We start from the raw sequence: 23,706 nt of genomic DNA, 5'->3' as shown, positions 1-23,706 counted from the left end.
CAATAGTGAAAAGTCACAAACAACGTGAATGCCCAAGAATAATGAAATAACACGTTACAGCTGAATGATCACAAATTTAAGAAAACATGAGAGGAGCTTAAAGAACATGAGACACAAACCACACATTCACAGGATAGTCACAAAGACAGAGGGAAAACTGCAGAAATATACCAAGGAGTTGTCTCTTTGACTCATAAGACTACAGTTAGTTTCTGCTTTGCCTTTCTTTATGTACTAAAAACGTCCCCACTGAGCAGAACTGTAAGAGGCATTAGTCTCTAAGAGGCACTGGACCCTCCAGGGTTTCTGCTTGTACTACTGACAGCCAGGCCAGGGAGAAAGGCTAGGGAACCTACGGACAAAGATCAAGTATAAGGAGAAGAAAATGCAGGTATCATGAGATTCCACGCTCCATACTTTCCCCTGGGCTGCTGGACATTTCCTCCCAGTTAAAAAGGGAGAACCCAGGAAGAACTGCAGAGCCACACGCACCCCCAGCAACCTCCATGCACACAACAACTCACAACTCACTTTGAGTCAGCCAAAGCAAATCCTGACTTCAGAATGAGTAGGTGAACTGGCCCCTTCTTTAGCCCTAAAGGATTATCTCTGCTCCATCCCTCACGACTGAAATAGTTCAGCAGAATTAATGGCATTTTGTCCAGATACAACAAATACGATAAATGAAATCAAAACTTTTATTCTATAACCCCAGGATTAAAAATCCTCTGGAGTCAGTGGTTAAGAACTAAGAACACTGGCTGCTCTTGTAGAGAGACCAGGTTTGATTCCTAGCATGCATATGGTGGCTCACAACGGTCTTTAACTCCAGTCTCAGGAGATCTGAAGCCCTACATGTGGTGCACAGATATACATATATTCAAAACACTGATGTACATAAAGTAAAAGGGGAAAACCAACTCTGGAAGCAGTAATAAGCTTTATGGAAATGTTTTCAAGAACAAATGACAGCCCTTCGCTCTGTTCATTTTACAAAGAAAAACAAAGAGAAAGGTCTGAGACATCTCAGAATGGATTAATGGGTGGGTGTAAAGGAGGTGCGTGTGGAGAGAAGGTAGAGGGAAGGTGGGGTTGTGGGGCTGGGAACACTTCCCCACTTGCAGCCTTAAAGCTGTGTGTCATTCAGCACTAACAAGTGTCATCATCAGGCATTCTGGGCCAATGGGGACTGCAAGTCACAAGAAATGGCTTAGGGATTCTCTGACATGAAGTAAGGGAAGCAGATTATTTTTAATTTATGTGAGTATTTACTATGATAAAAACTTATGCTTACAAGTCCCAGTGGAAAAATAAAAACAAAAAATAGAATTTCAAGATGCTTTAAAATGCATCAGTGCCTCTACCCTTCATCACAGAATATTAAAACAGAAAGCAAACTTTATAAACACACCAGTTCAAACAGTGAAATCTGCAAAAAGGTAACATTTCTTGCCAAGCACATTGAGTCTGCACAAAAAATTCTATAGTATTGATCTAAGATTACTGTTTCATTTTTATTCTGCGTCTAGCACCAAAACGGGAAGTTAATGAATCTTTAAATCAAAGAGAGCGAACACACAGCCATGAACGCCTAAGACGAAAGTGTGGTGAGATGAAGTGCTACAGGGAAAGCTGCACACGAACAGTTTTATCCCTACAACTGGAGCCCTGATGTCACTTCCCACACAAGACGACGAGTTGACCAAGCTACAACCTGCCTACAAGTCTCCCTCTTATCCAGTTATCAAATGTTTCACGTCAATATCACTCAGCTCCATTCTGTGGGGTGTCATGGGACTGCTAATCCATCATGGCGGGATCCTGAGACACCATGCAGTCCACAGCTCCATGAAGGAATGCTGTAGATACCTGCCTGGGTTGCTTAACCAAAGAATGCTTAGGGATACAGTGGATCTAAAACAACTTCTTAAGGAAAACCTGCCTTTGCCTGCATTTATCCCTGCCACATGCTTCTGTGCTGGTGGGTAAGCAGTTCTCTGGGCAGAGAACTGGCTAGGAGAAGTCCTAGCACAGTAGACTTGTGGGAAACACAGCTGGCGTGCCCTCCACGTGTCAATCAAGACTCACTCACAGCACTGTCAGAAAGGACAGTCCAAATGTCCCGAGGAAACAAAAACACATTTGGGGGGGCTGTTTGTTTGTGTTATTGTTTTATTTTGTTTGACAAATAAAGCTATTTTTTAAAAGCACATATAACCTAAAAGGGGAGAGCTGTCTATCCGTTCCCCACAAGTGAGGACGTCAGTTCCTGGGGCTGAACCTGGCCAATGAAAGGCAGCATTCTTGAGTCGTGGAGCTCAACTCTTTCATGGCACACTCTACTATTCCACAATACTGAATTCAACTTTTTTCCAAAGCCTATTGTTTTTCTTCAGTGAAATTTTTAGAAATGAGTATTTACTTTTATATCAGGCACTATCTACATTATATAATAAACCAAATGTGACATATCTTAGAATCTGAAACTAAAAAACTTTTTAAAATTCCTACCCTAAACAAAGTATTTTTTCTTTTCCATCTGTTACTAAGATTTACTGGACTTTAAGGTTGCCTTTGTTTCAACGAACCAGAAGTTAAGAATTATATTGCTTTAAAAAACAACAACAACAACAAAAAAAAAGATTTAGGGCTGGAGAGATGGCTCAGAGGTTAAGAGCACAGACTGTTCTTCCAGAGGTCCTAAGTTCAATTCCCAGCAACCACATGGTGGCTCACAACCATCTGTAATGACATCTGGTGCCCTCTTCTGGCCTGCAGGCATGGAGGCTGAACACTGTGTACATAATAAATAAATCTTTAAAAAAAAAGATTTACTTATTATATATATGTATATATATATGTGTGTATATATAAGTGTGTGTATATATATATAGTGTTCTGTCTGCATGTATGCTTGCACATAAGAAGAAGGCATCAGATAGATGGTTGTAAGCTGCCATGTGGTTGCTGGGAATTGAACTTAGGCCCTCTTAAAGAGCACTCAATGCTCTTAACTTAAGCCATCTCTCCAGCCCAGAATTATGATGTGTTTAATCCCAGCCCAAACAGTTGTCTTCTGCTCTTCGTTTGTTTTCTTTTCTGCTAACACAATGCCAAAAGTCTGTCTCATTTTCATTACCAGTCTTATTTTTATGTGGCTGTCATCTTCTTGGGCCCTCAAAAGCCAAAGTAAAAAACAAAATGAAAAGAAGAAAGTTCTGTGTTTCTTATTTTTTATCAGAGCTCAAGTAACCACTCAAGTCCACTGAAATGGAATCATGGTGCCCTCTGCATACATCACTTCCTGTTCCCAGAAGTCCATAGACCCTTTCAACATGTAGAGTCATGGTTCATTTTCTGAGCATATGAAATTCTCATTAGTCATACAAACTAAGGTGAGTCTACACAGTATTTGTGTGTGGTGCATGTACATGTGTATATACATGTTTGAGCATGTGTGTAGAGGTCAGTGGTCAACATCATGCGTCTTCCTTAGCTGCTCTCCATCATGGTCTCTCACTGACCTGGAGCACACTGATTCAGCTAGGATGGTCAGTGAGCTCCAGATATGTACTTGTCTGTACCCCAAGAACTCTGGGTCATAGATGTACACCACCTCTGAGATCTCTAATCAGTGCTTTGCCAGCTGAGCTTAGTGACACACGTCTTTAATCCCAGCACTTAGGAAGCAGAGGCAGGCGGGTCTTGGTAAGTTTGATGACAGCTTGGTCTACAAAGCGAGTCCCAGGACAGTCTGTATAGAAACCCTGGCTCAAAAACAAAAAAACAAAAAACAACAACTTTGCCATGATATTGATGCTGCTGTCCCTTGGTGATTCTTGATCTAGAATTTTCCCTACAAGTACCTTTTGTGAAATCATACTACAATTCTAAGAGATGTAATAGATAAATTAAATAAAATGTGGTATAGCCATTCCGTAAACCACTAAGTAGCCTTTTAAAATGAGACAGGAATTTATAGTTACCAACATGAAAACCTAGAAACAGTTATTTTTATTAGAATAAGAAATGCATTAATTTTATTAAAGATAATGCTATCCTTTTTAAATGTATACTGGAAACACTAACATGTTGAGATATCTAACATATTATAAAATATCTCTACAGACAAATACATAGATGCTGTTTCTAGATATATAGACCTCTACCACAGACACACACAGACACGGTCACACACACACACACATACACACACATTTGAGTGCACACTCAGCAAACATGACAGACCATCAACCTCACTATATATCTAAGAGTGATGGAGGACTTTCATTGGTTAATTAACAAAGAAACTGCTTGGCAATAGGTCAGAACATAGGTGGGTGGAGTAGACAGAACAGGATGCTGGGAGAGAGAAGGCAGACGCTTCAGGCAGTCACCATAGTGAGTCGCCATGCCTCTCCTCTCCAAGAAAGATGAAGGTTAAGATCTCTCCTGGTAAGCGACCACCTTGTGGTGCTACACGGATTACTAAATATGGGTTAATTAGCCAATAAGAGGCTGAAACTAATGGGCCACGCAGTGTTTAAAAGAATACAGTTTCCGTGTAATTATTTCGGGTGTAAAGCTAGCCGGGCGGCGAGACGCAGCCCCGCAGCTCCATCTACATAAGAGTAGTTGAAGTATTTTTGTCAATGGTGTTCTATATATTTGAAATTTTCATTGCAATTAACTTTAATCTATGCATCACTTTTGTCATATTTTTAAGGGGAGACAAGTGCATAAATATGCACAGACTATTTTATAAAGCTTAGTTGTATCCATTTATTATTTACGTAGCTTACATACTGCCCCCTATCTTCTTTGTGCTTTACTATCTTCAAATATTATTCAATAAACATGCATTTACCATCATAGTCAGAAAAAAAAAGGCAAAAAACAAAAACCAAGCTATTGCAAAAGTTTTCAATTCAGAACCAGACAAAACGTTCTTAAATAATAAAAGGAACTGAGCTGTGCTTGATGCTGAGGTGTGGCCTTTGCTCTCACCTGTGATGGAGACCGCGAAGCTTACAGCTCTCAGTCAGCATCATCGTCACCTGAACTTCAGACGCTTGATCTGTATGAAGAAGAGACATAGCCTTGAATGACACTGTATTCGGGACATTAACATTTTATTAGCAAATACCTTTTACTCCAAGGTAAATTTTCATTGTAAGTTAAGAGTAAATCAAGAGATACAGCCTAAAGTTCCATTGCAGCAGACAGAGCCCTGCTGTATAGGTCAGCTTTCTCAGAAACTCCACAGATGACAGGAACTAAGTAAGGTTCCATAAGCCAAGGAGAAGAGACGGCAGTAGACTAGGAAAACACACAAGACACACAGAGGGCTCGTCCACTCTTCATAAAGATGCCATACAACTACTAGGGAAATACAGAAGCACAGATGGAGCCCAGAAAGATTATAAAAAGACTCTGGGTCCCACTACTAAGTGAAGATACCCAGACTGAACTAGGAGAGGCCACTTCCCATCAGACCAGTTGCCTGCTGATTTGGGCAAGAATGTATGGAGGCAAGCTTGTGGAGGTGGGTGGGAGAAGCCACACTAACAAATACGAGAACACATTTATTTGCACTTGCATCATCACCAAATGCAGACTCATCAAGAGCCACATGGGCTCCCTGGAGTGTCTCAGAGATAGGTCTGCATGAACCGACAGTGGAAGTCATTAATTTAAACATACATTAAATTTCAGGAGCAAAGTGCAAAGGTCTGTGTGATCACTAAAAACAGAATTTCATGAAAAAAAAAAAAAGAAAAAAGATCAAAAGATCCAGGAGCATGTTTTTCCCTGACTCGGAGAAAGAGTCATAAACTCTTATGCTGGTTCCTTGGGATAAGATAACTTAGATTTTGCACCTCTCTGTACTGTTTCAACTTTCTGAACTTAAAAAGTCTCCTGCTATGTAGCCTAGGGTGGCCTCCAACTCTTGGTCCCCCTGCTTCAGCCTCTTAGACGCTACGATGACAGGCATGCTGTACTATTTGTGGCTTTGGTCCAGGTGACACTGGACATCCATTAGCTCTCTGTGTACAATTTTTAAACTTAAAAAAAAAATTTTTCCCATAAAAAATGTGTTCTCTAAAACGAAACCCCAAAACCCAGAATTTATTCTTTGTAAACTACTGTTTATCAAGCATGTGATAAGAGGAAATAAAGCAACGACCCTGTAGGAAGTCTGCTGGCAGTACACAACACACACTGTTAACCAAAAATCACCAGGCTAAAGGATAAACTCAGTGTGGGGCGTGCCCCGCTGTGCTTCCCTCAGCCCAACACCAGCCCTGACTGGAGGCTGAGGACCCCTGTGTTCTCCCGTTTCCCTCCAATTAGGGAGAGCACAGGAGTGAGAGCAAGGCCTAGCCATGACAACAGCTCTGGCTCAGAAGAGCAAGCTTATCGCAGAGTTGCAGAATCCGTACTGTGTTTTCTTATCATTATTATTTCCTTTTCAACCCTAAATCAAGCCAATTCTGTGTGGAAAACTCTTTTGTTAATCCAGGATTCATTATGATCCATAGAGTGTTTATAAATCCAAAAAATATCAGCATTAAAATAAAATATGTCCTTTAAAAAATAAGAAAACAAAAAGCCGTTTCTTTTACTAAACTTGTGGCTCAAACCTCATATTTATAAAGAATAAAATATAAAAAGAGTCATGAACACCATCCTTCAAAACTAGTCAGAAAGCCCACTACAATCTAACAAAATATTAGATGTTTTGGGAACTAAGGGGAGTTGGTAAACAAAAACTAAATAAAATAGCAATTTAAACCATTTATCTAGAAAAGGTAAGGGGAGTGTGAAGGGTTTTAATTATTTGCAGCTGCCTTAACTGGGCAATTTTGCTAAATTACAGGCAATAAATTCCAAGCATTTTACTTAGACTAGTAAAACCCAAATATTTAGAAATAATATACGTAAGTCTTCTATCCTTCCCATGTATGCCTTTAAGTAAATTTAGAAAAAGTTATCGTTTAACTTTGTAAATCTCAAAAAAAAAAAAAAAAAGGAGTATAGGTAAATTCCCCTCAATCTCTGCAAAGTGCTTAATTTCTTTTTCAGAAATTAGACTTACTAGGTTGGGGAGAAGGCTTGGTCTGTGAAGCACCTGCTTCAAGCACAGGGCACAAGGTTGATGGTGACGTAAAAACCAGCACTGTTGAGACATGTCCAGGTGGGTCCCGCCTAACTGGAAAGCCTGGGCCACAGAGAGATACCTGTCCCCAAAACAAGGTGGGCCGGGCTAGAGAGACAAAAAGTTCTGGCAGCTTTTCCAGAAGACCTGGGTTCAATTCCCAGCACCCACATGGTGGCTCACACCATCTGTTCCAGGGGATCCAACATACTCCTTGGGGTCTGGGGTACCCATGTGGTAAAAACACACACAAGCAGGCAAAATACTCATATACATAAAATAAAATATTTAGAAAAGAAAGTGAGAAAACCAAGGTGTATAGCACTTGATTAAAGAAACCTAATGTTGACCCCTGGTCTCGGCATATATGTACACTTGCTCACCCACAGGGGTGGGGTTAGGGAGTAGCAATGGGGGCAGGGACTGTCAGGCAGGCATTCCCTAGGATACTATACAGCATATAACAGAACAAGATGGAGAGGAAATGAAAGATAAACTGCGTATATCTAAGGTACTGGGGATCTGAGGACATTTAACTGTTTTCTTTGTAATGTCTCTGTTGAAAAATAATTGTAATATTTTCTTAGGTGGGATAAAGGATGGTATGAAAAAGTTTTACAGGACAAACCCAAAATTAGATACAGCAACAGTCAAGTTAAGAACTTACAATTTAACTACAGTTAAAATCATATCTAATGTTTAGTAAGTTAGAAAACTATTTTCTATACCTGATAAGAAAAGTGAGCCTCTGAGTTACACTAATTACAAAGGTCTGGCACACAGAGACAGAAACAAAGCTTTACTAGCTTGAGTCATCTACACGTAAACTATTATGAAAACAGCAAGAAGACACTACCTTTAACTGTTTTTACAAATGTTTGCTTTTCTTTATTTGGATCTTTTTCATCTACTAAAATCCCATGGAAAATACGCCCAAAAGTACCTAAAAGAAAAAATAACAGTTAATGAGGCCATATGATCATCTATCTTCACATCACAAAGCTTTCTGGCAATGTCACCCAACATGATGGATATGGCGGTCATTATTCTCGCTCCAGAGTAAACCCTGGACCAAAGCAGCTAAAAGCCATCTGTGTCCACAAAGCCACTTGCTTTGAGTTTCATAAACTAAGTATATGAGAATGTTTTTCTTAACTTCCCTAACTAAACTAGGAACACAGTCAGGACTGCTTCCTGCATAGCTACAGGTATCAGCCCAGAGAGTCGCCTCTGATCAATGGCAAAGGGACAAAAAGGGCTTCTCCTTTCTGCTGATGCAGACTTCAGTGAAGAAATTGCCAAGGTGCAAACCCTGGCTTGAGAGGTTCCATGCCTTGCACCGTTAAGTCTCAGACAGGTGACTGAACTCTCAGGTCATTCTGTGTTCCTAAAAAGCTCTTACAGCAGAAAGAAATCCTAACACTTCTGTGGGGATAAAGCAGTGGTTCAAACAGATATATAAAAATCCCCACAGATTTATTAGTGAAATATTTTAATTTTAATCCTCTTTTTTCTTGTTTCATTTTTCTGGGGAGAGGTTGTGAGTCAGGGTTTCTCTGTATAGCCCTGGCTGTCCTGGATTCAAAAGGCTTTCTCATGAGACGAAAAATTAATTGCATGTTGTTCTTTCACACAAGACCATTTTTACGTTCATCCTTCCATAATTTAAAAGAAATGCCTGAGATGCTTTACATTGCTGTGGACATTAAACACACCCTGGGCTTTAATGTCTGTCACATTATGGATGTGCTGAAGTTACTGGTGCCCGTGTGGAAGGTCCCACTGAGGCACAGAAATGGAGGAACGTGGATGCTGGAGGCAGAAGGCATTGGAGAACCTTCGTGCCTCTGCACTGTCAAAGAAGCTCCTCCGTGGTACACAGTGGTTCCCCATGCCCAGTCCCTCTAACTAACCGGGCGAACCCATACTAAAAGCACATGTGCATACAGATCAAACAGTTTATTCCCTGTCTGGATTATCTAGATATATCTTTAATTATGTCTAATCTGACAGATGGAAAGTGGCCCATTAACTATTGCTTGATTTGTATTTATCAGAGTTCCAGTGAACCTGACCAATTTACAAAATTTTAGTCAGCCATGTTTTCTTTCCTGAAAGCAAAAGTTCTAAACAAACAAACAAAACCCAACCATTTCAGTTCCAAAAACATCAAGAAAAACACCTGATTCCAAATTTCCTCAAATTATGAGCAAGTAACCTTGCTCCATTCTGTTTGGGGTCCCAGAAAACTGTAAGCAAAACCATTAATTCTGTAGGAAATGCTGTCTGGCCTAGCTACCCTCTTCAGACTGCAGACAGATCTGAAAGCCAGTTATTCTTAGAAAATGGACAGATGCAGCTGCAGCACTCATACACTGCAAAGGGAGGGGTGACACCTGCTTCCACTGAGGGCCATTTCCTTTAAGGGACTTTAAGTTTCTCACTTTGCTGAGGCTAGCTTCCAGGGGTCCCAGCAAACAGAACGGTTTCATATGACCAAAAACATTCCATAGCAAACGGTGGCAGAGGAAAGAAGTTATCTGCCACCTAATAACATGAAAAGCTCAGGGCAGTTATTTTATTGTTAATTTCTGTCCTCCTCTTTTACCATCTCCTTAATCAAGACCCTAAAACTCAAAACAGAAAGCAAGGACCTGCAAGATGAGGTGGAAAGAGTACTGGATATGTCAAATACAAACTCTGTGAACTCTTTCACGTGCGTCCTTCCATCTCCGCTCTCAGCTAATCTAAGAGTGATCAAGACCACTATGTTGTTAATTCTACTATTGTGGAAATTCATTCAGCCAATAGCCTTTTGGGTGCCAGTCCATTAGGGCGTGGTCTGAGGTACTACGTGGGGACTGATAACTCTAAGATGCTGTGTGGTTTCTCTACAGTCACACAGGGGCTGGAATCAGAGTCTAACCCCAAAGCCCATCCATCCACTTGATCACCCACAACCCATGAGAGTAAAAAAAAATGATCCAAATATTTCAAATACACCTGCTGGGAACTGATCACTTTAAAAAAGAATAAATAATAAAATATACACCTATAGATAATAAGTGCTAGTCTATGTTTTATCACACTTCAAAATCAAGATGCTCATCAAAGCTGCTAGGGCAAACCGAGTGAAGTTTAAAAAAAGGAAAATGAAATCTTATTTTTTTTAAACAAATCTGAAAATTTAGAGAAAATAAGTACCTTCTTGAAGTACATCTTTCAGTGTTATCCGTTCCCTGGATATTGCTATATCCTTCACCTTGGCTTTGGCCTCCAAAAGGGTGACACTCCGCAAGTCGTTCTTCTCTATCCTCAAGGTAGGATAACCTGAGGAGCCAACAAAGCCAGACCAAGCAATATAAATACCCTACTGTGGCACTGGAGTGGGCTAGTTATTTATGATCTCAGGACTGAAGGCACAGCAATGAATAATGCAACAATACAAAAGCAAACAAATATATACACAAACCAGAAAAGCTACTTATGAAGGGCACATAAGATGCTTAAAAAAAAAAAAGAAAGAAAGAAAAGAAACTGGAGAGATAGCTCAGTGGTTAAGAGAATTGTCTGCTCTTCCAGAGGACCCAGGTTCAATCCCCACAAGGCAGCTTACAACTTTTTAACTCCAGGTCCAAGGGATCAGACACCCTCACACAGACATACATGCAAGAAGAAAAAAAAAATCAATGCATACAAAATAAAAATAAATTAAAAATATTAAAGAAAACATTGCAACCCACCACAATACTACCCCCAAAAGTATAAATACAGTGAAAGAAAAGCTAAAACTATGACTACTTGAAGGCCTTTAAGACAAACGGCATCCTCTGATTTAGACTTTAATCCTTCTTATGTAGTTTTCCTTCCAAATGATTTTCAATATAATCATGTAACAAAAGATCTTTTCAAAGGAAGAGACATCTGAAAAGGCATCGTTTAATAACATGCATCATCATTTGATCACTTGCGTTTGTACTCCCACAGCCTAGCCTGGGGTCCAAATTTAAGTTCACTTAATTTCCACCCACTCTCAATACATTGACAACAAAAACAGAATTTACAGCCATAATTAAAAGTTCTCATGACAAGAGAATAATTAGGATAAAAGGAAGAACCACTATGGGCAAACAAACTGAAATGGCATTTCTAATGACTTACTACCTTTGATAGATAACAGAAAGAAAGCAAGGAGGAGGGATGGGCAAGGCTAGAGGACGGGAAAGGAGGAAACCATGCGATTACATCTTAATTTTTTTTAAATATTTATTTATTTATTATGTATACAATATTCTGTCTGTGTGTATTTCTGCAGGCCAGAAGAGGGCACCAGACCCCATTACAGATGGTTGTGAGCCACCATGTGGTTGCTGGGAGTTGAACTCAGGACCTTTGGAAGAGCAGTCAATGTTCTTAACCTCTGCACCATCTCTCCAGCCCTACATCTTAATTTTTTTTAAAAAAAAATGGGGGGCTGTTGACATGGCTCAGAGGTTAAGAGCACTGACTGATCTTCCAAAGGTCCTGAGTTCAATTCCCAGCAACCACATGGTGGCTCACAGCCATCTATAATGAGATTTGGTGCCCTCTTCTGGTATGCAAACATACATGGAAGGAATGTTGTATACATAATAAATAAATAAATCTTTAAAATAAATAAATAACTGGAACATAATGAGCATCAGTGGCTGCCAGAGGACTATATGAAGGCACTAAAAAATTTCGTAACAGATGTAGTCTGGCAAAGCCTGAACCCAATGATAAGCCATTTTCACATGTTTAATTCTACCTGAAGTTCTCTGAGTGTCTTGGATCTGTGCTATGTTCTATTCTGTTGCCTTGAAAAATTCTTGGCCAATATATCTTAAGTTTTTGGGGTTTTTTTTTCTGCCTTCTTTTCTTTTCTTTTGGAGACAAGGTCTCACTAGAACTCATCATCTGCCTCAGCTTCCCAAGTATAGGGGTTATGGGTATGAACCACTATGCTCCATTCCTTTTTTGTTATTAGCTACTATTTTCTCTTGAGACAGGATCTCACTATGCAGAGCTGGTATCCCTGGCTGGTGTGGAACTATGTAGAGCTGGACGGCCTCAACTTTACAGAGATACACCTGCCTCTGCCTCCTGAGTGCTAGGATTTAAAGTGTGCACCACCATGTCTGGCCTTCCTTTTTTAGTTATAAAACAAATGTATTTCTATTGAGCTTTTTTTTCTCTAAGAATTTCCTTCTTTCTTCTTTCTTTCTTTCTTTCTTTCTTTCTTTCTTTCTTTCTTTCTTTCTTTCTTTCTTTCATCTGTTGAGCTTTTTAAACAGTGTTTTGTGGTGGCTGGAGAGGAAGAGGTTAAGTTCCCAGCACCTACATGGCAGCTCATGACTGAAACTGGTCCCAGGAGATCCAATGTCCTCTTTTGCTCTCTGCAGGCACCTCATGCCCACGGTCACATATACACATACAGGCAAAACACTCATACATATAAAATAAATGTAAAGGTTAGAAAGTTTTAAGTGTTTTGTTTTCATCATCTATTAATAATGAATTACCTGGTTCTTTATGGTAATGTTTACAATTCAAAACAAAAATTAAAAATTTCATATTAATGATAAATTTTTAAGATGTAAATATACTTTTATTGCCTTTCTTAAAAGAAAAAATTTATCATATGTAGTCACTGAAGTATCTACTTATAAGGTCATATCCACAGGCAAGAACAGGCCCTAATAAGCAAAACCTGGTGTGTAAACATTAAAAGCAATGGCGTGTCTTTCTGAGCAGGTGTGACTTTCATATCTACCATGGCATTTTCGTGAAGGGCTCTTTCTATTTCTTTCTTTCTAGAGAGTGACAGTAGGTACTGCAATGATTTCTCCTAAGTTTCTTGTCATCCCCTCTTTCTTGACACAGTGAAGGAAATGGATCACCTCTGCAGAACTGGCCCCTCTGCTCCTTGGTGTATCATGTATCTTCTTTCTCTGCCTCTTTATTACACAAAACTGCAATTCCTACAGCCTTGGTTAAATTCAAATATTTAAATTTAAATTGGTTAAATTCAGGCTAATTATTTTGGGTTGGAATATCATATCCACAGGTACAAAACATGTTTGCAGCATTTTTTCTACAGCTAATTTTTCTACAGTGGATTCGAAGAGGATTTGGGCTAGCTAATGGTAAAGCCTCCATTTTCCTTTGTTCTTAGGGTTTTCATCAATGACAATCTTTCCTAAATAAGGTATTTTGTTAAGGATTGTAAATCTCATTTTCTAATTGTATCATTCCTTTCACTTTCATAATCTGGGCGCCTTCTGTAAAGAAATGTTTATCCTAATCAACCAGCACCAGCTCGTGACCCTGGAATATAATTCATTTAGCTAGCTGCCAAAATAATAAGGTAGTGATGGAACCCTAGATATTAATTATGCTGAGCAATGTTAAGCATTATAAATGTATAGATTATTACACATCTTTTGTAATCCACTGCAGTCATCATTCTCTTGGATACTCAATGGCTCCGTCCTTGGTCAGTGGGGGCTTCAATCTGCAGCAACACGTCTCAGAATTACTATGTTCATTTCCTGACCCAGACCTGGGATCTGCTTTCTCCTAAAAATGCTCATTCTTTTTCAGGGGAAAATTCAGAAAGACCACAACAAAGGGTGGTGGCTTGAATAAGGATGGCTTCCACAGGTTCATATACTTGAATGCTTAGCCACCAAAGAATGGAACTGTTTGAAAGGATTAGCAGGATTAGAAGGTGTGGCCTTGTTGGAGGAAGTGTGTCACTGAGGGTGGGCTCTGAGATTTCAACATTCCATGCCAGGCCCAGGTTCTACACCTGTGGATCAGGATGTAGATCAGCTATTGTCCTAGCACTATGCTCCCAGGCATAATGAGAATGCGTGAAACTGTAAGAAAGCCCCCAATTAAATGTTTTCTTTTGTAAGAGCTGCCTTGGTAGTAGTGCCTCTTCACAGTAATGGACCACTGACTAAGACACAGAAGAAGAGAGTCTTGATCTAACTTTCCTAAAACAAAAATGCCAGTCCAAGGAAACGGATAACTAACTACAAAATCCTAAACTAATTAGCCACCTTTCCAAGTCAAGGTCTTATCTGGGACTCTTTAGACCTTTCTTTATCTTATATTTTGTTTTCATGCTGATTCCCCACTATAATTAAATTATATTTCCACAAAGACTATATTATTACATGCATATTTCATATCACACTGTATATAATAAATCTGTCAATTAATTATTTTTTAAAAAGAATTGCTTTAGCTCGGTGGTGATGGTGCATGTCTTTAATCCCAGGACTTGGGAGTCAGAGGCAAGAGATCTCTGAGTTTGAGGCTAGCCTGGTTTACAAAGCAAGTTCCAGGATTATCAGGGCTACACAGAGAAATCTTATGATCCCTCCCCAAAATTAAAATAAAAATACCCCCAAATACATAGCACTGACGTGCATGAAAATAAAAATGGACCAGGAATGTTGGCCCCTATAAGGTCAATCAAAGTTATGTGCTAGAGTTCCAGGCTAGCCTGAGCTAGAAACCAGTTAGGTAACATTCATCAAAATTCTGTTAATCAGAAGGAAATTAAGGGGGCCTGGAGAGATGGCTCAGCAGTTAAGAGCACTGCCTGTTCTCTCAGAGGTCCTGAGTTCAATTCCTAGCAATCACATGATGGCTCACAACCATCTATATAGTGGGATCTGATGCCCTCTTCTGGCATAAAGTTGTACATGCAGACTGAGCACTTCGATTCATAAAAACAAATAACTCTTTTAAAGAATCTTTTTTTAAAAAGAAGGAAAGTAAGGCTCAGGAGATGGCTCAGTAGCTAAGAGCACTCAATACTCTTCCACAGGACCCAAGTTCAATTCCCAGAACCCAAATCAAGCAATTTTCACCAGCATTCGTGTGTGGACGTGTGCACACATGCATACACACAAACACACACACACGTTTAAAAAAATTAAGACACTAGGGATGTCACTCAGTGGTAAAGCACTTGTGGCATAAGTGAGGGCCCTTGGATTTGATCCCAGCACAGTGGGGGGAAATTTAAAATTCCATGTACATAACCAATGGTAACTAGCTTGTATTATGATTAGAAAACAGCATAAAGGACTGGTGGACTGCTCCATGACACGGAATATGGTCGGCATGTTGGAGACTCTAGGCTCAATCTCCAACAGCAGGTGAATAAAACCAATTGCAAGTTCCTATGTGTTCCGTGGAAATATTAACTCATTCCCTAAAACTACCTAAAAACTTTCAGTTTGGATTTGTAGAGAATTGATTTATAAGCTCTTTTAATATCATTAAATATGGAAATCTCCCCCAAAGCAGAATTAGCTTTAATAATTTTTATATTAAATACTCCAATTTTAAAATGTTTTATTCAATGTTCTAAGAAACAAAACTTGAAGATCAAACCAACTTTAGAACAAGTTAGATAATTCCACAAATACACTAACCATATTAGGGCCACAGACAGAGACCATACAAGATTTGCAAACAGCTGTAGAATTAAATTAACTCTTACTGGTGATGGGAGTTGCATTGTTGGGTGTGTCAGCTCTCAGATACTGAGTCGTCTGGGTGGACGGCTGAGACAGCCCTTGGGAACTACTGCTGGCGCTGATGCTGCAAATAATTTTGAGAGAGAAATATTTGGCAAGTGAATCTCAGTAAGAAATTTCTTTTGCGTACATATAAAATACATGCTACTTTACAACCTGCCTAGAATTCTCGTAGATAAATGCATTCATCCCTATCAGTATTCCATTCTGAACTCCTAAGCTACTTCACAATACATGGTTCAATTTAGCCTTTTATTTGTACCTCCAAAATGACCAAGCATGTCATCATAGCAAAACTGTTCAGAAATGTAGATGGAAGTCCTCAGAAAGCAATTCTGAACCTCACACAGGGTATATCAAGGAACTATTGGCTCATCTCTCTAGAGAAGAGCCCATACCATTCAGCTGGACTGGCTTTCAGAAAAGAGAAACAAGTTCCTTTAAGTAGTGGTCCAAAGCAGATGGACTTGAGATGAAGTGGTCACAGTCTACATCAGTGTATCATGTGCAAGTGTAGGAAGCGGCATCATATCTGACCCGTTTCCCCTCTTCACCTCCCCTCACCCCACTTCCTTGGAATTCACAGTTCTCAGAAATCTCTAGTACTTGAAACTTACATTATACCACACAATACCCAAGTAAAAGGAAACCCTGAAGGCAGTGGATGCAAATCTTGTTAATTAGATATCTGCAATTACTATAAATCAATGGCTCCCAAACCTTTTCTGTGGGTGATCTTGTTCCTGGTCACCCCTGGGCACATCCTGACCTCACTGCCTTATTTTAAGTTTGTAGCCAAGGGGAAGTAAAACAGAAACTCAGCATAGATGGAACTCCTGTAACTACAGAGGCAGTAGAGCCATCAAATTTCCTATGTATGAACAAAGTTTGGACTGACTGCTCTTTGTGCCTTATCACTGCACTCTCAAAGCCTAGTGATTACAATGAGACTAGTGATCAACGGCCATATGATCTGGAACACTTGCACATGTACTTGTATTTTGTCAATTTCAAGAGTCCACACACATGTGAAAACCATAAAGACATAAAATATCCACACAATGAGTGCTGTAAGCTCTATGTAGCCTTCTAAAAGGTTAATATAATTTTGAATTATTATATTGTGGTTAAAGTAGTGAGATAGGGGTGTCCTCTGACAAATATCTGGAGAGCATCTGTATACACAAGCCATTTTGCTGAGCACATCCTCCATCTGAAATGCCTGTGTGTCTAATGGGATGCCCTCAGCACGCTGTCCCTGCACATGCTCACATTTCAGATTACTATCTTCCTGTGAGCCTGCAGTCAGCTTTGTTTCCAAGCAACTTTGCTGAAGGGACTTTCAACTCAGAGAATCTAACAAAGATTTGTCAGGACATCGTGTGGTCGGAGTTCTGGAAGTTATTAAGTAGTGATTTATGTGAGTTTACATATGTAGTTGGTCATAAGCAAATGAAAAACATAAACCTTTAAATCATAATTGCCAGCACCACCAGCTGCACAGCTTAGGCAAACTATTCCATCCTTCTGGAGCCTCACACTCTCTGGGGATAAAAGGAACATAAAGCAACTCCCAACAAGACTGCTAACGGGGTTCCATGGAGGATGTGCAGGTACAGCCCTGAGGATGCCACTCAGCCCTCAAACACACACTTATAAACCATCATTATTTTACCCTGAGGAATACTGTGCATCATGTCCCCAACCTTAGAATAATAAGGACCTACAGGGTGCATGCTTTTGCTGAGGCGTTCTCAACGATCTCACTGAAGACTAATTTGTTAGAAGTTCAGTATTTGGTACAGTGGGGGAAGGGCTGCATCTCAAAGGGGAAGCAGATGAGGAATTCCTCCTCAGAAGTGAAGCGAGAAAACCTTCCTCACAGGATTTCTGTGAGGCTCAAATTTATGATGGATGTGAAAGCTCAACAAAATGCCCTGCAAGCAATGGTACCTATGGCCGAATAAACTTCAACAACTGAACACTAGGTGGCACTCCTGGGTCATCTAAAAATGTTCAAGATTGCTAGCGGTCAAGCAGCCTTATGGCCATGTACGTCAGACTTTGATTTCCTTAAGATATTGGGGTGAAATGTCCAAGAAAAGAATAAGCAAAGCAACAGTGGAGAGAGAAACATTTTTTGGAACCAAAAACTTACTTTATAAGAAAAGCAAGGTATAGTCAGAGGCCTGCCCCTGACATCCAGTAAAGGCCACACGTTCATAGCTACATCACAAGACGTAGAAAACAGATTAAAATGTATATTTGCTAACATTTAATAGTTTAAGACTATTCTAAATAGATCTGATTTTCAGAAGTAGGCATCTTGGTTTAGAATAAGCTAAGAATTTGGACAGAGATCTTCAAAATACTAAATTCTTACTCTGTATTCTCAATAAATGTTTATCAAGTGTCTATGGGGTGGCGGGTGCTGCTCTGGCTGCTGAGGACACAGCAGTGAACACGAAGTAGTTTCCCGCCCTATTTACAGCTGGGACTTCTTGCTGGGTGTCTCACTGAGGCAGACCATAAACTCCATGGGGAGAGTTAAGTGCCCGTCCACTCTGCCCTCTCCAACAACACCAGTGCCTGGCACAGTAAGCCCCTGACCCCCATGTGAGCCCAAATCACAGTGAGTTAACTACTCGCTGATGCTGATGGAGAAGCCACATTCACCAAGTGGGAAGACATAACCCAGACAGCAGAACACTTGCTTCTGACAGGAGTGGCTGCTACTTGATGAAAAAGGAACTACTCAGTGTGGATTAACTTTCCTGCTTCTCTTCATTCTTCATTCAAATGGGTGTCCTGGATAGTTTTTGTCAAGCTAGAGTTGTTTCAGAAGAGGTAAGTCAATTGAGAAAATGCTCCCATCAGACTGGTCTGAGGCAAGCCTGTAAGGCATTTACCTGATTAATGACCCATGTGGGAGGGCTCAACTCACTGTGGGTGGTTCCATTCCTGAACTGGTGGACCCAAGGTGTCTAAGAAAGGCTGGGCAAGCCAGTAAGTAGCTTCCTTCCTGCATGGATTCTACATCAGTTCCTGCCTGGACGTCGCTCTGGGATTGAGTGTGATCTGCAAGTTACTAACTGAAATAAACCCTTTTCTCTCCAAATTCTTTTGGTCATGGTGTTCTATCACAGCAATAGGAACTCTAAGCAGGCTGCGGTGGATACACAGAGAAACCCTATCTCAAAGAAGAAAACAAAAGAAACTCTAGTACTCTTTATATCATTATGTATGCCAGTCTGTTACAGCATGAAGGTAAAAACAAATACAGGAAAAACAGACACACTCTGTCACCGATAATGATGAAGGTAGTGGGATGCTGGAAAAAAATGGAAAATAGAAAAATGAAAATACCACCAAATAACACATCCAAGTATCGCATATGCAAAGAACTGATTTCTCAATCTCCGACAGGGAGACCACAAAGAAGACAGTTGCAGGCTCATCTCTCTGGGGGAGACAGACACTCCGCCCCTTCAGGACAGACTCACTGGTGTAACAGACTGCAGATCAGTTTGCTGGGTTAGGAGAGGGAAAGTCACATGTGTGGGCTCCATGGGTCCCTGATGAGAACACACCTCAGGGTAGCTACACTCTCTGCCTCTAAAGAAACTCTATATGTAACAGGTCACTGGCTCCTGGGTGCTCACAATGAATGAGCTCTCTACTGCCCCAAGAGTTCACTGCAGTACAGGTTCCTGCTAGCCTACCAGGGAACACAGCCTGGCATGCAGCAAGCATGTTATGTAACTACAATACAGAAATGATCAGAATGCAGACTTCCTGCTTTGCGCAGGTCATTATGGTACAATCCCAGAAGTCACCGTCTTTAAAGTCTGTTTCTGGGTCTTGATTACACAATCAGCAAAAGGACTCTGCAGAGAGGAGCAGCAGGTGTCTCTTCAGTGCTGTCAGAGCGCTGCATAGGAACCTGGGCTCCACCATCAGCTTGCCTGGTGTGTAGTTGTTGCTAGGAGGACCCACGATTAGCATACTGCACCTTTCTGAAAATGAAATTGCCACGGCGGCACTTGCTGCATTTGGGGCTGAGACCTACTACCTCTCTAGCATCATTTCTCTAAACCCCACTATCTCTGCTTTACAGGTGAGGAGGCTGGAAGGCTAGTCACAGAAGATCTGGACACAGATACAGACAGCCGGGCCCCAGGGGCTAGCTCTTAACTACTAAGCTATGCCCTGAAAACAAGCAATAATATAAATTGCTTTTATTCAGACAATATCTAGAAACCTAGAGAGTTTGAAGCTCCTACTTGTGTGGAGACTACTTACTTAGCTGGAAGACACATACGTTTCATGGAATCTAAGTTACAGAACAACTTCAGCTTGTGTGAATTCATGACCTTAAAACACATACCAGCAGTCAAGAAAAACACAACTCTATGGGCATCAGGAGAGATCTGTGAATTGGGCCTAACAGTAATGTATGTGCCTGTTAGGAAGTGGAGGCAGGAGGATCAAGAGCCCAAGACCAAGACCAGCCTGGGTTCAAGAGACACTGCCTCAAAAAAACAAAACAAATAAACAAAAGACACACCTAAGTGTGACTTATGACTATCCTGCTCTTCAGTGACTCCTGTCGCTTACACCATCTCTCAAAATCATATACAAAATGTCTGTTATCGCTTTTATCCCCTCAACTGCTTCCAAATGTCAGTTCATCCTCTGTTAACACTGAACTCCATTACCACAGTGTATACCACACATTCTGAAACATAGCATCCACTATCCTAGCTAGCTGTCAACTTGACACAGCCTAGAGTCATATGAAGGAGTCTCAGTTGAGGACTGCTCAATCAGACGGGCCTGTGGCTATGTAGATGAGGAATTAACCACTGATACGAGTGGGTCCAGCCTACTGTGAGCATCAACCCAGGCAGGCGGGCCTGAGATGTATAAGGAAGCTAACTGGACAGGAGTGAGAAAGCCAGGCAGTTAGCATCCATCCCCCCGTAGTTTCTGCCCCAGGTTCCTGCCTTGATTTCCCTTAGTGACAGGCTGTGACCTGAAAGTGTAAAATGAAATAAAGCCTTTCCTCCTCTAACTTGGTTTTGGTCAGCGTGTGTTACCATGGCTACAGAAAAGCCAACTAGAGCGTCCGCACGTGCTCCACTGTGCGCCCATCACTTCTCTTCCTTCTCTACTCGAGGAAGGGAAGGAACAATGAAGACAGTACTTAGGAGTACTGCATCCATCCAGCTCCCTGGCCTTTCTGGATCTTGTTTATAAAGGAATGTTTCCCTTTATGCCTTTTACAGGTCTACCATACAGTGTTAGGACTCAGAGTTTAGGGAGAGGAGACACTGCTCTCTGCCTGGAAAAAGCTTACATTGTCGTTCTAGGAAATCTGGAGTATGAATTATGGGTTTAGACTGGCAGAAAGACCCCATGGCCCCAGTATGAACAAACACTCTGAAGGGCAAGGTACAAGGCACACGGTGAGGGGTAAGGACTCACCCGACAAGGTGCAATTAAGGATTCAGCAAGAGTGGTAGCAAGTCAAATACAATGCTGAGAATGTCTTAGATGGTGTGTAGGAGGCACTAAGGATTGTGGGTTGTGAGCAGGCATCTACCATTCCATCTTTACTTCTCATTGCGTTCTGGCTACAGCATCATCTCTGACTCACCCAGGTTAGGCAGGCACCTTCTGTATTCACACACTACATTATACATATCACAATAATCAATTCTATACTGTAATTATGAGTTGACATCAAAGAACCTTGATACCATGAAGTGTATCATTAATCTTTGTAATCCCAGCACTTAGTGTGATTATCTATCCAAGGTATCTCTACTCTGCTATGTATTAGGATCATCCAGAAAACTTTAGAGCACAGCAGATACCCAAGTGGGGAGGGAAGGCAGGTGGGAGGGAAGGATAGAGGGAGGGTATTGGAAGAATCTAGAAGGAAGGAAGGAAAGGAACAGTTTCAAAAGGGCAATTGGAGCCTGGAAGCAAGTCAGGATAATAGAGATGAAAAACATATTTGCCCACTACTTCTCACTAAGTTATAACTCCACAAAATTTAAAAGATAAAAATAAAAGCAGGAAAACATAAAGAGGGTAACAAGGCATCTTATTTCCTCTTTGGCTGAGGCTTGATCACCCTCCCTCCTCCCCTGCACCGGTGCGCATGGATGGGGGTTGGGAGGCACTCATGCACATGGCAAGCAACTGATTTTATTTTTTCTTTTCCCAAAACATGTACAATACCTGTCATCCAGTTCAATCCTTTTCATACTATGAAGGTGCAAAACAGCTAATATTATTGCTACAAGAAATATTACTGCACAACAAACTCCTACACTGATATAAAACACACGCGTGGAAGTAGTTGGAGCTGCATGTACAGGATCATCTGAAACAAAAATGAAAAGCACATTAGGCTTTTTAAACAAAGCCGATGGCATGCTCTGTCCTAACACAGTGAGTACTCACCGTTCCTCACAAAACCCATATTTCATCACACTCATTCTTTGATAAAAATCAGAAACCTGCAGTGTGGGGCTCACGCAAATTTTGGTGTCTTTGTTATAGTTTTAAGAAAAGACTTACAATTTCTGGTTAATAAAAGCCATAGACCCTCAAAGGGGGCATATATAAAGTGCCCAGTCCATAAGACATTGGCAGAGCTGTCCCACAGAATGCTCTGCAGGAAAGCAATGTTCTACTGCATATTTACAGAAACAGAGAAATGGAATATTCCATCTAACACAGTTGCCACTAGCCACCTTGGCTATGTGGCATGAAAAACAACTAGAGCAATTTTATATCATGCTAATGAATTTACAACTTTGAGGTTACATGGGGCTAATAGTCACCCAGCTGGGCAAACAGCACAGTTTTTTTTAATCAATAAATATTATTTTGCTTCTTTGATTTTTTAAAAAAGGTTCTATTGATTAAATATGATTATACCCAGCTAATGTTATTTTAAGACAAGAAACACCTCAGGAATAGGAAAATTAATTCAATGCATAAAAGATTATACCACACACACAACACACAACACACACACTCTCTCTCCCTTCTTCCCTTTCTTTCTCTGCTTCCCTCCTCTCCTCCCTCCATCCCAGGCTGATCAGAGGACAGCAGAAGGCAAACTGTGAAGGGGCTCATAGAGACGGAAGTATACATATTATGAGTAGAATGCTGAGACAGAGCTGCACATGTTTCACATCACAACCCTATCTTAAAGTACCCAAGGAATCTGGAGTTTATTCCAAACGAGACTGGCAGTCACAACAGACACACGCAATGGCCTGAGGACTGGATGCTGCGTGACCCAGCTACAGAGGGAGCAAGAGCAGAGCTGGAATGAATGAGATCGTTACTAAGCCCTCTGATAGAGAGGCTACCTAGGCTCTGCTGAAAGAGCTGGTGAAGGCACCAAGTGAGCAGAGTGAAGCAGAGTCACAAACTTACAGGGGCTCAAAGGAAAAGGCAGCAAAGCTGTGGCTTAAGAACCCATTGATGCTACCTTTAAGAAGCTATAAAAAAAAAAAAACAGGTTGGAGAAGCTTGAGAATTAATTCTTGAATATTTTTTTCCTTGTGTATAAGTTAAGTTTAAAATTACCATGTGGAGATGTCAAACAAAATAACAGACAAGCACTGGGTGGTAGAACCAGCTCAGTGGGTAAATGTGCTGCACAAGCCTGGCCACCTAAATGTGGGAGCCACATCAAAATCAAGTACAGTGGCGCGCACTTATAATCCAACATTCCTAAAGCAAAACCAGCAACCAAACAATTAAACTTTGAGAAAAAAAATCCAAAAGATCAATTCAAGCAATCACGTGGGAGGGCTAGCTGTGCGTAGGTGAAGACAGGACTCTCGAGGGTTTCTGCATGCCAAGGGAGAGTTGCAAAGTCTTGGGAGGGGTGGAAAAGAGCTAAGGCCTGCGTGGACAATGAGACTCAAGCAGTGG

At 40.8% G+C, this 23,706-nt stretch overlaps 1 protein-coding gene across 2 annotated transcripts in view; it reads right to left on the bottom strand.

Moving 5' to 3' along the window:
• Positions 1–23,706, bottom strand: part of Ryk (receptor like tyrosine kinase) — a 78,142-nt gene that overhangs the window by 16,071 nt on the left and 38,365 nt on the right. The window contains exons 6-10 of one of the 2 annotated variants that reach the window (XM_038323950.2): positions 21,991–22,135; positions 15,705–15,805; positions 10,364–10,498; positions 8,016–8,102; positions 5,008–5,077 (exon numbers count right to left, since the gene is read on the bottom strand). In XM_038323950.2, coding sequence (XP_038179878.1) covers positions 5,008–5,077; positions 8,016–8,102; positions 10,364–10,498; positions 15,705–15,805; positions 21,991–22,135 — 538 coding nt within the window. The remainder of the gene's footprint in view (positions 1–5,007; positions 5,078–8,015; positions 8,103–10,363; positions 10,499–15,704; positions 15,806–21,990; positions 22,136–23,706) is intronic. The other variant, XM_038323951.2, reaches the window with a different exon arrangement.

This window comes from Arvicola amphibius, chromosome 3, assembly GCF_903992535.2.
Source record: "Arvicola amphibius chromosome 3, mArvAmp1.2, whole genome shotgun sequence".
Taxonomy (NCBI): domain Eukaryota; kingdom Metazoa; phylum Chordata; class Mammalia; order Rodentia; family Cricetidae; genus Arvicola; species Arvicola amphibius.
This window is presented reverse-complemented; position numbering and strand designations above follow the sequence as displayed.